Source organism: Gossypium raimondii, chromosome 5 (genome assembly GCF_025698545.1).
Source record: "Gossypium raimondii isolate GPD5lz chromosome 5, ASM2569854v1, whole genome shotgun sequence".
NCBI classification, from domain to species: Eukaryota; Viridiplantae; Streptophyta; class Magnoliopsida; order Malvales; family Malvaceae; genus Gossypium; species Gossypium raimondii.
In genome coordinates, this window is record NC_068569.1 from 6839420 (window position 1) to 6852784 (window position 13365).

At 34.4% G+C, this 13365-nt stretch overlaps 3 protein-coding genes across 3 annotated transcripts; 1 reads left to right on the plus strand and 2 right to left on the minus strand.

The window, feature by feature from the left end:
* Nucleotides 1–1793: 1793 nt before the first annotated feature.
* Nucleotides 1794–3656, minus strand: LOC105765892 (cytochrome P450 86A1). Its single transcript, XM_012585164.2, has one exon. It carries the CDS (start codon nucleotides 3624–3626, stop codon nucleotides 2091–2093), a length of 1536 nt encoding a protein of 511 aa, XP_012440618.1. The 5' UTR covers nucleotides 3627–3656; the 3' UTR covers nucleotides 1794–2090.
* A 2410-nt stretch (nucleotides 3657–6066) lies between these two features.
* On the plus strand, nucleotides 6067–6751 carry LOC105768711 (hypothetical protein). Its single transcript, XM_012588823.2, has one exon. It carries the CDS (start codon nucleotides 6286–6288, stop codon nucleotides 6580–6582), a length of 297 nt encoding a protein of 98 aa, XP_012444277.1. The 5' UTR covers nucleotides 6067–6285; the 3' UTR covers nucleotides 6583–6751.
* A 1217-nt stretch (nucleotides 6752–7968) lies between these two features.
* On the minus strand, nucleotides 7969–12814 carry LOC105768712 (josephin-like protein). Its single transcript, XM_052631540.1, has 3 exons — nucleotides 12416–12814; nucleotides 11887–12333; nucleotides 7969–8580 (listed from the first exon to the last, which is right to left on the minus strand). The coding sequence occupies exons 1-3, from the start codon at nucleotides 12497–12499 to the stop codon at nucleotides 8188–8190; spliced, it is 924 nt and encodes a 307-aa protein (XP_052487500.1). The 5' UTR covers nucleotides 12500–12814; the 3' UTR covers nucleotides 7969–8187.
* Between the last annotated feature and the right edge of the window lie 551 nt (nucleotides 12815–13365).

Consider the following 13365-nt stretch of genomic DNA (forward strand, 5'->3'; position numbering starts at 1 on the left):
CCATCATTATTTAAAGAATATATAAATTATATAAGAAATAATTTTACCCCGTGTATTAAATTCAGTTTTAAATATAAAATCTTAAATTTTGAAGTTTTAAGTATATATGAATTTAATTTAATAATAATTAAAAAATTTCAGATATTTATTTCATACATCATATAACCCTATTTCTAACTTCTAATATTATATAAAAATGAATTTAATAAATTTAATGAAGAGTCCCTTGCGGGTGATATGATGGAGTATTAGTTTCATTTATATCATTGCATGAGCTTTAATGACTTGAATAATACAATATACTTAGTGCAGCTTTTGAAGGTGGGTAGTTTTGCTGGTACTGTTTGATGCCAATGACCCACAAAGGGAGGGTCTGCCTTGCTGTGCTCTGGGTCTATGAATATTAATCAATATACATACTTATATACATTATTGTAAATTTAAATTGGTTTTATATAATCCTATAATTTTCTATAGATTTATATTTATTAAATTAGATCATCGGATTTTATGTCTATTTAAAAATTGGAGCAAACTAACCATGTTTAACTATTTATTTAAAATATAAAAAAAAACAACCGATCAGTATATTGAAAAAAAAACATTAGGTTGGTTAAAAATGTATATGTGTGCAATTTATATCAATAAATGCAAAGAGAAATATAAATGATCCTATAAATTTATATAAAATTAATAGAATGGATGGATATAATGTATGAAGATGATAAGCAAGGAAGAATTAGAGAAGTAAGAGTGTTGAAAGGTTGAATAATTGTGGTGGGATCAGCTAAAGAGCTATGAGTGTAGGTTTTTGGCTCTTTTTTAACTAATGAAGCTGCCTTTCTCCTTTTTCTTTAATGCCAACTTTCATTGCCATCTTTTTTGGTTGATAGCTAAATAATCAGTCAACTAAGAAGGCTATGGACAAATTGTAAATTTCAACTGAAACTCGTTTTACAGCATATCATCAAGGTAATTATTATCCTAGCATCACTTGTAGCTCTTACTCCATTAAGTGAACCGCTTCCAACCACTTTGTTATTTTTTTGTATACAATCACTGTGTAGAATTGTTATTTTGTATCCACAATGTCTAATATTAGATTCTCCTTGAAAACTTGAAAGAATATTTATTATCCTATCCACTATTAATGAAGTAAAAGAAAAATCTACAAGTGATTAAAAATAATGTCACCCGTTATTGTATATCGTATTATTTATTAATTATCTTAAATATAATTTAGACTTAATTTCATTACTTCTTAAAAGTGCTTTTGATTTAATAAGTATTTTTGAACAAAAGTTAAAATTTTCTGCTTCAGTTTTTAGTTAAAAAAATGCTTTTGTAAAATAATTTTTATACCAAAAACACTTTTAAAAAACTCAAAAGCTTTTATATCAAAAAAAATGCGCTAAACGCATGTATTAGCCCAAAACAGCAAAGTCTTAAAACATAATGGATTTTATTCTTAAATCTGAATCAGACTCATTAGCCCACCAGGGTTTCCCATGACGGACCTCAGTTCATTGAACTTCATACAGCCCAATTCAAGTATAAGGAGATGGGAAAAGAAAAAGTAACAAGGATTTTTGTAAAAAAATAATTATGAAGTTTTTTTTTTTAATTCTATAGCATAAATTATAATAATCCTATAAAATCGGTGGTTTACACTTTACACCAAACATATCAATTAAAAACAATGAAATTATTTATAGTTGATATAAATATATATAAATAGATGAACATATTTTGACGTCGATGAAAAGATAAATTTAAAGCTTCAGATCTCTAGATTTGATGTGAGCTAGTATAACTTTATTGAAATTATTAAATAAGCATATAGACACCCATATCACGTGATATGGAATATAAACATATAACAAATACATTTTACTCTTTTGAATGACAACTTAGTGTACTCTTAAGCTACCGCATCCAATAATTTCAACACTCAAACAAATATTCTATGAAGTTTATGAAACTAAAACAAATCAAACTATAATCCCCCAAAATCTGACTTGAAACAACGATCCTCCATGCCTTTCCTTGTATCCCCATAAGAGAAAATACACAGTTGAGACAACCCATCTCTATGCAAGTGTACGAGGCTGCAAGTAAACTCGGAGGCCGTTCTTCATAAACAGCGTGAGAGACATCTTTTGCTCCACCTTATGTCCGGGAACTAGAGAGAGCCGGTAACGCAGCAGCACAGCTGAGGCCACTGACTTCATTTGCAAGTAAGCCAAGTCTTTCCCCAGGCAAGTCCTTGGTCCAGCGTTGAATGCCACAAACTTGTAGCTATCCTTTGGTGGATCGAATTTGTCACCTTCTGGTGATAGCCACCTTTCAGGCCTAAACTCCATGCATGCTTCTCCCCATATAGTCTTCATTCTTCCGACTGAATATATGGAATAAGTCACCGTTGAGAAGGCCGGCACGAATGTGCCGTCGGGTAAGACATCGTCTTCGACTACGTACTTGAAGTCCTGGGGAACTGAGGGGTATAAACGTAGTGTTTCAGTTAATGCTGCTTTCAGATATATCAATCTGTCGGCTTCGTCAAAAGCCAAAGGCTCTTCAACCCATTTCTTGGGATCTGGACCACGTGTGTCACGAAGAACCGTTGATATTTCGTTGATGATCTTTTGTTCAATCTCTGGGTGGTTCATGATGAGCCAGAAGAACCAGCTGAGGGCTACGGAAGAGGTGTCCCTTCCGGCGAGGACGAAGTTCAGAGCAATGCGTTGGAGAACATCGCTTGTAAAGAGGTTGCCTTTAACGTCTCTTTTCTTCATGAAACGGGATAGTAGATCATCTGATGGAGTTTGTTTTCGTGCTTCAATGGCACCGTTCATGTAGTCTTCGACGATTTGGAGGCTACTCTTCAATCTTTTCTCAGCCCCGATCCCCAAAAACTTCTCCAATCTCCATAGAAAACCAGGGTAAAGAAGCCTATATAGAGTCGTTTCAGTGGCAGAGTCGAAAGCGATAGCAAATGTATTTTCAGGCAAGTCAGGAGACAGTGTCTGTGGATCCTTACCGAAGGTAAGGCCACAAATGTTGTCAAACGTTAAGCGAAGCAACAAATCTTGCAAGTCCACTGATTCCTTCTCATTGGCTGCTTTGTCCAAAATACACCATAGCCGGTTCTTGATGGACCTATTCACCCACCGAGCCATAGCTTGCCTGAGTGTCCTGGTTGTGAACTCAAGTGCTGCTGTTTTCCTTTGAATAAGCCACGTCTCTCCATCACTATTGAAGATCCCTTGCCCCAAAAGATCATGAAACGCAGCTTGCCAATGAGGCCCTTTCGGGTAATTATCAAACCGCGTCCGAAGAATGTGCTCGATGTTTTTGGGGTGACAAGTGACGGTATAGAACCCTTGCTTGCGAGCCAGGAAAGGAAGAGCAATGGTGCATGTTTGATAGGTTGCTGAACCACCAGTGGCTCGAAGGTTACTAGCAATCCAATCATGGATTCTCCTCCGGTTCATGAAAAGAAGCGGTAGGCTACCGACCAGAGGCCATACTCTTGGACCGGTTAATTTCCTGGCTAGGAAATGGAACCAGATTGAGTAAGCAAATATTGCAGCAGCCAAGCTGAAGACTAATTGAAGGGTTTCCATGGGGTATTACAGAAACTAATTTTTGAGAGTGACTGATAAGAAAGATGTTATATATAAAGTGATGAAAAGGAGAAAAAGATTAGGAAGAGTTGTTAGGAAATTTGAGTCCATTGAAGAGAGGTTTGCTGGTGGGTTGATATGAACTACGTACGTGAGGTAATTTACACGAAATCCATGCAAAAGGTTTTCAAGTAGGTACCATAGATCAAAGACTTATTACATTTGCAGTCATTAGAATTAAACTAATTTATTCAATTCCCATCCGGATGCTTAGCCTTCTGGAAGAAATAATATTGGTACTGGTTTGTTAGAGGATGACAGTGATTTTTTTTATGTAAAAATTTCATTTATTAGTATGGATTTTAAAATATACTTTCATTAAATGCATTTATATTCCTCGAATCTAGATGATATAAAGGACTAAGGATGCAATTAAGCCATTGTTTTCCCACAAAACAAAAGTTGACAGTTATGACATTACTTTTCTTGGAATTATTCCTGCATTGCTGCCCACCCTAAATTTCCAAAGAAAAAGACGAGTGGTTGGAGATCGTTTACCCGCACTGAGAAAAATGGGTTTTTGTTCACAAAACCTACACATAAAAGACATAAGCTTATAATATATGTATATTGAAAAGAAAAAGAGAAGGGAAACTTTGGGATAAAGAAAAGAAAATCATCTAGGGTTTAAGATATTTTCTCTTTTGCCCTTTTCTTCCTCGAGAAAAAAAGAACTCACCAACCCCTATTGATTTTCTCCTCCCTTCGGAGTTAGGAATTACAAAATACAAGGGGGAAACTGCAAATAACCCCCAAACGGGCTGTGAGCTTAAAGCCCATTTATGTTTTGGCGATGGCCGATGGGATTTCTTTGGACTCCGTTTTTGCTTTGTTTGAAAGAATATTGATTTATATTTGCCTTTTCAGTATATTTAATATTGTCAAACTTCTTAAAAAAAGATGGGTTAAGTTTAGATTGAATTAAACAGATCCATTTAATTAAAATGTAAATTTAAAAATATAAAATAAAAAGATTTAATACTTTTTAACTATTTTTAAAAAATATTTACATTTACATATGAGAAAAGAAAATCTTTCTTATCAAAATTGGATGATTGTGCTGTCTCGCAAAAAATAAAAATCTAATCATATTTATAATTCGGTGTCGGGTATAATAAAAAGTAGTCATTTTTTATAATTTAATTAATTTTATTTACTTTTTAGAATCTAACGTTGTCTTAAGGTTTACTTTCATGGCAATGTAATTCCATGATAAAAGACGAGAAAGTAAATGAGACGTTTTAAAAAATATTAAAACCAAATTAGCCCTATGTTTTAGAAGATCAGTCTATTAAAAACAAAAATAATTTACCCAACTATTAAAATTTTTATTTTAAACATCCAAATAAAGTTATATAGTTTGAAAGGAAACATGCAGTTTTTCTCTAAATAATAAAATTATTTTAAAATTTCCATGTCAGCTTTTGTTTTTGGTTCTTTGTTTCAGTTACCCTAAACCACAGGTGTCTTCACTTTTTTTCTTTTCATTTTCTCTGTTCTTCGGTCAAAAAACTTTTTCAATTCACAGGGAAATTACTGGCAGAGTAGTTTAACCAAACCAATCTGAAAAACAACAAGAAGAAGATCGAAGGAAGAGAGCAAATCATTTAGCCATTGATTTCGTTGAGGCCCAATGCCGGGATCTGAGTACTCTTCCGTTGAGTTGCAACGGATGTTGATGACAGACTCGGGCATGGCTGCAGCCGCTCAACAGCTGATGCAACTCAGCGATGAAGATAACAGCAGTATCAGCAGCAGCAATGGCAATAAGAACGACAAGAAAATCAGAGCGAAAGATGATGAAAGAGAGAGATTCTTCAAACATAATCAATATGAGATGACTTGAGCAAAGATTGAAGAAATTTCGGGAAAGAGGAGATTTTGAGACCAACTAAGAAGCGGAGGTATAGTTTCCTTGAGGGTATTTACAAGGAGACAAAACCTATGAAGGTTAGCTACGGGAATAATTTATGGTATTGGACAAAATGCTTGTGCTATTGGTGTCAAGGAAGTGGAAGAACAAGGTTCCTGCGACGAAGATGAACCACTTATACAGATAGCTGAATACCGTATTTGCCAGGAGGACTGCTAACATAACAATCGTATTCTTACCAATTACATTTATAAAATCAAATTTCATTGCAAGGAAAAAAACCAAAGTAACGTAAAAGTTGAAATAAAAATGGGGCAAAGCTAGATTCGTCTTTATTAGGATAAAAAAGGTTAGATTTGTTAAATTGCCAAATTTACTAAAAATTTGGCTCATTGGGCTGAGGTTACAAAATTGCCACGCGTGAAACCCCATATCCATATCTGCTAAGATCAATTCTCGCCCAGACCAAAATAAATAAATAAAAGAACCTTTGAAAATCCAGTACTGAAGATAAGCCACTTGTGGCGAGCTCGTGGTACAAGCACTCGCACTCCATTGTTTTCCCACTCATCATATCTTAAAATCCCAATCCAGCGGTCCAAAATTCACTGCTAACACTATCCCCATAAAAGTATATTTCAGCAATAACATTCTTGTTCATCATCATCATTTCAGTGGAAGGAAGAGAAAAGAAAAACACCAGTTCAATTTCTAAGCTAAGTAACAATGGCTTCTCTCCCTATATTTTCCTTTGTTCCTTCAAAAACAAGGATTTACGCAACAGCAGCTGCAAAAGGTGCAGGTGGAGGCAAAGAAGAGAAAGGGCTTTTCGATTGGATTCTTGGGAACTTGCAGAAGGAAGAGCAGTTTTATGAAACTGACCCTATCCTCAAGAAAGTTGAAGAAAAGAATGGCGGTGGCAGTGGCAGTGGCACTACCAGTGGTCGCAAGAACTCTGTTTCAATCCCTCAGAAGAAGAAGGACAATGGTGGCTTTGGGCTTGGAGGGCTTTTCAAGAAATGAAAGATACTATAATCATCCTTTGGGGAAGTTTCATTGGTTTGGAATTAATTCATGTTTTCTATCTTCAATATTATGAACCTTTCTTCATTCTTGAACACTAAGCTGTTATCGATTTCCTTCAATGCACACTACTTAAAAATCTTATAAATTACTAATTCATTTGAAGTCAGATGTTTGCTTTTACTGATTTTATTTTTGGCCTTTCCACTGATAAGAAATTTAATTGAACACCTCTACCTAGTAAATCAGGGTGTTTCTTGGATGAATGTCTCATAAAAGTTCAAGTGATTAATTTATGTTTTTTTTGATTTAGAACATTGGAATGTTTGATTTACTGTATCTGATGAAAAAATTTATCTGCAAAAAAGCAAGCTGTATACGGCATCATTTTCATGCATCAGTGACTAAAACAGGAACTGCTGTTTCTGTTTTCTTACATAGTTAATGCATGAACCTGAAGACAATGAAGTTCATGCCTCGTAGGAATATAACATATTACAAATGATGTTACAATTAAGTTAGAGAAACAGCCAGAGCTGGCGCTGGTTATAGAAATTAAGGAGCCATTTCGACCGATGGGAAATGGATAGCTTCCGAGCAATAAACAAGATTAGGTGAAAACTGAGAAGATAAATAATGATTGGCCTTGTTCTTTTTGGCCCAATGATTGGCCCTCTTTCCGAGTAGTTGTAAGGTTTAACTCTATGATATATATACACACATGCAACCGCAAGTATAAAACAAACAATGATCTGTATCTGTTACGATCTTGTTACATTCTATTACATCTGATTCCTAACTCATTTCTGTCATAGTTGACTAGCTGAAATCTTGCTGTCTGGAGATTATTTCTTTTCTTTAGAACAAAATGTAGTTCATGCAAAAGTATGCAGTAAGGATGTGAAATCCAAAGTCCAAAACAGTCGTTCAAATCAAGCTTTAGAAAAAGAACGTGATGGATACGTAGGTTGTGATTGTTGGGTGCCAAATGACAAAGGATAAGGATGTATGTCACACAACTTGGCATGTTGATATTGGTTTTTCGACTAACCTGGCCTCCTCCATCCCTCGGGACCAACAAAGAGTAGCACAAACATATTCACCTGCTGTTGGTATAGACTATTTGCCTTGAAGAAAACATAGCTTCTCCTTCTCAGCCAAGTCTATGTCAAAAAGCTAATTAAGAATTCTAATATCATGTGGTATTGGAAAAACATACCATGTGATTGCTGTCTCAACTTAAGTGTTTTGCACTTGGTTCGAGTCTGGTCCTCTCTGAATATTCTATTAACTTTATTTGGAAAGCTTTTTTGGTAAAAAAGTGGTAGAGACGAATAAAATATAGCTAGAACTGGACTGATTTGGAAACCTATGAAACACAGCAAGTTTGCTGGTAAGCTTGTCTGAAATATGCACCTCCAACAGAATGTACACAGTAGGATAAACCAAACCAAAGAGATAATACATATAAGATACTCCATTGTTTTTCATAAGTAAATTAAACAAGCCTTTACTTTGATCATCTGGAAAGAAAACGATAATGTACATGTAACTTCTAGGAATATGTTGCTTAATATCTTCATGAACTACAGAGTTCAGTGAGAATTATGAAGCAGAAACAGAATTTGATCTAGGCAAAGAAGCAGAAGAGTTGATAAATTCGATGCAGTCTTCAATGGCAGCATTTCTATGAGAATCAACAGGAGTTTCAAATGGTTTCGGTCTTCCTAATGAAGAAGAAGAAACCTTATGGGAAGGCCTAATTCTCATGGATACCACTGCCACATGTAAACCTTTTGCTGCTTTGCCACCGAGGTGTTTGAAAAACCTTACCGGCGAAAATTCCGATGATCTGCATCGCATGAAGCCACAACTCCTGATAGCACTTATGTTCTCGGCAGCCATGGTATCATTAGAATTCTGCAAAATGGAACCATTTGGCTTGTTGTTTTCCTTTTGAGTGGTTTTGTTGATCCCTTTAGTTGCCATCTTCTTCAGTTAGCTGCACTTTGAGAGAAAAGGGTAATTTGGTTATAGAGTTGAAGCTAAAGCAGATGATGGAAAATGGGGTGTGGTGTGGATGGGAGAGCTTGACAAATATAAAAGGTCTAAGCAAGGGGGAGAAAGCAATTAAAAAAATAATAAAGAGTTATGAATAAATATGACCCAACACTTAATAGTGAAAAGATTTTTGTAATCAGAATCAAAATCATGGACTTTCCTTTTGTAACTTTTCTTAAATGGGATACTATCTGAAATTTGCTTTTTTTTTTCATTTTTCCATTTTATATGCCCTGGGAAGCATGATGATGATAAATGATCAAAGAAAAGAATCTAGGTTCAAGCTATGTTGCTTTGACTCTTTTTTTTCTTTTTTTCTTAAAGTACACATTCGATACATATTAAGACTCACACGACCCTTCATGTATTCGCATTGGACACTTACACCCAAGCCTAAGATAGAGCAAAACAGTAAATATTGCAAGCAACATTTGAATTAAAGTTTGCAAGCACTCAACCAGGCTGCTGGGCCAAATTTGAGTTAAGGTATAAGTGCGCCACTAACTCTTAGGCTCAAATGGTGGGTTACTTTGGAAGAATTAAGCTGAAGTCTTGTTATACAAAGAAAAAAGGGTCAGATATCCCTAAAGATTGCACGTTATTTTATATTAGTTTTAAGCATTTTGATTCCAAGTTGATGGAACTATTTCGAATTAAGTGATTAGGGTTCTCATACTTCTGGCCTTTGGGATCAAATTCTATGTATGTATGAACGGTAGTTTTTGGTTTTCAAAAGGCTAACATCATAATAAAGTTAAAAAGAAGGGCCTCTATGCAAGGCTACAAATGAAAGATGAATAGCCATCATTGTCCTCTATATTTGGCGGGGACCTGGAGTTCTTATATACACACACGAGGGGCTATATACCAACATCAAATCATGGTATCCATTAAAAAAAACATGTTCAAAGAAGTTGGCAATAAGCTTTTAGATGAGAGGAAAAGGATATAAAATAAAATAAAAACAAAGCACAAGTTAGGGTAGCCTCCTTTGAGTTTTCTATGATTATCCACTGCTCTTTTCCAATTGGAATCTCTAAAAGGGATGTTTCACATAGGGAAAAAGAGGTGGGCATATTTAAACTGGATATTCTTTTTTCTAAGGGACCCTTGTGCTATTTTCTTAAGTTTAATTCTTCCCTTTAGAAAAAGAAGTTTTAGATGAGATAACCTTTCGGTAAATCTTTGACATTAGTTCAAATAACCATTATTTATAGATTTCAATCATAATAACTGCAACCTTTTTCTTTATTTCCAATCTGTTGTATACACATGTTCCATCAATTGAATGGGATGGACCAAAATCTAACAAAATAGACGTGAAAGTTGGATAGAAAGAAAATTACAAAGCCATAGAAAACCAGATGTGCTAAAGACATAACAGGCTTCAATTTCCCAACCCCCCAAACCCTTTAGACAAATACATAATTCATTAAGAAAGGATAAAGTATGATTAGACATGACAAAAGATGCACCATGATTACAATGTAGCATTATGATTATCTCAAATGCCAAAAAGAAATGTTAAAAGTGTTAAATCTTATGTTTTATTTGTGATTTATATATTTAGCTTCAGTATTTTCATCTACAATTAATTGATTGATTTTAGGTTATATTTACATCTGTACTTTTAGAAATTATCTTTCTCAGTTCAAATATTGGATGCAAAAGCATTCATTAAGTTAAAAGATTATTAAGCTTGATGGAGTTGAAGATGGAAGTGTAACTAACGGGTATAAAATGCTATGCTGAAAGCTGGACCAACATAGAATCTTCCTACTTCCTTTTCTTTCACAAGGTTTCACTGATTTATGTAGTTTGGAATTCAGAAGCACCGAATTAAGCCTAATTTCTGGTAAATGCAAATTGCTGTCATCATTTCAAGTCCACTCAGATTTCTAATAACCGAAAACCAATTAGTGTTAGATTATTTGTCAAGACTAAAGTAGTGGAATATTTGTTAGTGGTGAATTAAAAAACCCTACACTTCTTGGCTATCTTGATGCATGAATGAGAAGATTCTATCAGGCTTTAGTGATTACCATTCCAGGTTGATCTCATGATGGTGTAGCTCCTCTAGAGTTCGATGGTCGTTCCTAAAATAAGGTTCTTGATGAACCCCGAGTTTAGTTTATCGAATGAAGGCTCTACTATTTTTTAAAAAGTGCGATATTAGATAAGATATTAGATAAGTTTGAACTCTGAAATTCGAATCCCAAGATCTGCAATCCCTTCCATTTTCTCGAGATTATAAATTAACCACTCAACCAAGTGGCCACAAGTTTAGGCATAAAGCAAAGCTGAAGCAGGTACCGGTATACCTATGCTTGAGGATAGAAGGAAACCAGATCACAAATGATGAGAGTGAGGAAAGATGAGTAAAGGCTGAAAGTCCATGTGATGGGATTATAGGTTAACCAGAAAAGGGCAGGCATAGGAATAGACTCATGCAATGATGCAACACACTAACTAAGACTTCTTAAAACGTGTTGCCTAGGCACTTCCTTTTTCATTTCATTTTGTTTTTCTGGTTTGCCAACTCTTAGCTACTTTTTCCTATTTCGATCCTGTCAGATTTGAAGCACTATGCGACAACTAGCAGATAACCAAACGATTAAATATAAAGCCACATTCACAAAAAAAAAAAAAAAAGCTAGCTCACTGAAAAATTAAGCACTTTCAATTAATCAAATTCCAGCTGATGTGGGATTCTATAATGTAATAATCTTCAACCATCTGTTTTGAGGCCAAGGGAGTATACAGCAGTAAATTTTGCAATTTGCTCTCAAGGTCTGCACATATGTTCTATGCTTTTAATCAGATTTCCTTCTAAAAGTGACACACAATCCAAACCAGGAACATAGTCTAATTTGAAGTACAATTCTATTAGACTGTTGTACCAACAGCGATTTAGCACCAAAACTTAAGATCATAGTCAAATATGGTTCAATGACAAATATATAATTGCAAAATCATCACATCAATGTCTCCTCTCACGTCCTCTTCAACTGTCATTACAATTTCTTCAAACAAGATGTTCCAGAACCAAACATCCATTACTCATCATCATTGGTTTTTCAGCAAAAAAAAGCATAAACAGATCAATAAAAGTAAATGCATTGAATTTCTCCAGTAAACTGCATCTTAATCTTTCAAAAGTACAAAATTAATACACAGCTTTTCAAGGTTTACATTCCAATTTCCAAATAATTCAGAGTGAAGAAAGCTCATTGTGTATTATCATTTTTTTACAAGCAAAACCTGGCCATCATGATTGATGATAAAATTCAAGAATTCCCTAACTTCTCCACAATCCTTAAAACAGTGAGGTGCCTGAAGATCACTGTCCAAATTGTACCAAACTCCATCGATCTTTCTCACTGCAATCCAATGCCTACTTTTCCAAAGCCCACCATAGCGTCTAACAGGAACATTAACCACGATTCCCATCAACAATCCATCATTAAGGTCGATAGCCGAAGCCCCATTTCGACCATCATGCCAAATCACAGTCTTCCCTCTCCCTTCAAGTGCAGCCATTAGAACATTTATATCATAGTTGCCAGTAACTGAATTATGGTGAGGCTTGAAGACTAAAGAAAAGGGTGTCCAAATTTCCTTTTCTGGGTCATCAAGAACGAGTCTTTCAGCTATAGAATTCAAAGTGGCTCGAGTGAATGCATCCTTTTGCTGAATTGAAACAAAATATTACAAATTATTGACGAAAACCCATTTTCAAGAACATACTAGAAAAGAGAGAGAGAGAAGGTACCTGGAAGAGATTGTTAAGGGAATGTAAGAGGCAAAATTGTAATCTTTGCCTTTCGTGATAAATTTGGTTCTGCTCGCTTGCCATGAATCCAAGGCTGTTGAAATTTGATTCTGGTAAAGGGACCCCTAATAGCAGATTGGCTCTTCGAAATCAAGGGTTATGGATTCTGATTAGAAGTTCAACTCTTTCCTCGAGTTGCTGAGCTGGTTTTACTTAATTCAAAAAAAGGATAAACCATTTCCTTTTTTTCTTCCAACAATTAAATAAATAAATAAGTTTGACTGAGAATCGCCTTTTAGTTGGACGGTTTTGCTGAAAAGTAAATAAATATTTTTCTTCATTTAATTGCAAAATTTTCTTTTCTAGTATAGCTCAGGATTATTTCGAATTAAAGGAATATATATGATAATTTCCATTAAGTTTTGCCTTAGAGATACTGTTGATCTTTGGATTTCAAACATGTCATTCTTTATCAAATATCCATGAGACTAACACTTTGCAGTTTCGAATATAAATTTTCTACTTAAAAATATGATATGATAAGATGATGAATTTTATTTTATTTATAAATAATCCTACAATGATGAAAGAGATCAAACTTAAAAAGGCGATTAGTGAAATAAATTATCGTTAAAATAATATTCGAGTTACAATTTATTTTTTATTTTAAAAAATATAGATTAGACATCCGTGTACGTTAAAAAATAAAATAATTATTTATTTATTTATTTATTTATTTATTTATTTCTTGGATGAAATCAACATTGCCCAATTTTAGTCTAGATTCCGTATATACAATATGAAGTTGGCTTTGCGACCCAACCGTTTTTTAAGTAGCAAATTCAGAAAGCAACAGATAAATAATCCAGAAATGGTTCTCCATTATAATGAATTCTAACAATTCACATAGAAACTATCATTGTAACAGTAGACCGAAGAGGATGAGGAAA

Excerpts from the sequence above, each read along its gene's own strand:
- LOC105768712 (XM_052631540.1), bottom strand. The coding sequence starts at position 12,499 with ATGGCAAGCGAGCAGAACCAAATTTATCACGAAAGGCAAAGATTACAA. Across the intron at positions 12,334-12,415 it reads CCCTTAACAATCTCTTCCAG|CAAAAGGATGCATTCACTCG; the intron begins GTACCTTCTCTC and ends GTTTCAATTCAG. Across the intron at positions 8,581-11,886 it reads AGGTTTTGCTTGTAAAAAAA|CTGAAGAAGATGGCAACTAA; the intron begins TGATAATACACA and ends AAGTGCAGCTAA.
- LOC105768711 (XM_012588823.2), top strand. The coding sequence starts at position 6,286 with ATGGCTTCTCTCCCTATATTTTCCTTTGTTCCTTCAAAAACAAGGATT.
- LOC105765892 (XM_012585164.2), bottom strand. The coding sequence starts at position 3,626 with ATGGAAACCCTTCAATTAGTCTTCAGCTTGGCTGCTGCAATATTTGCT.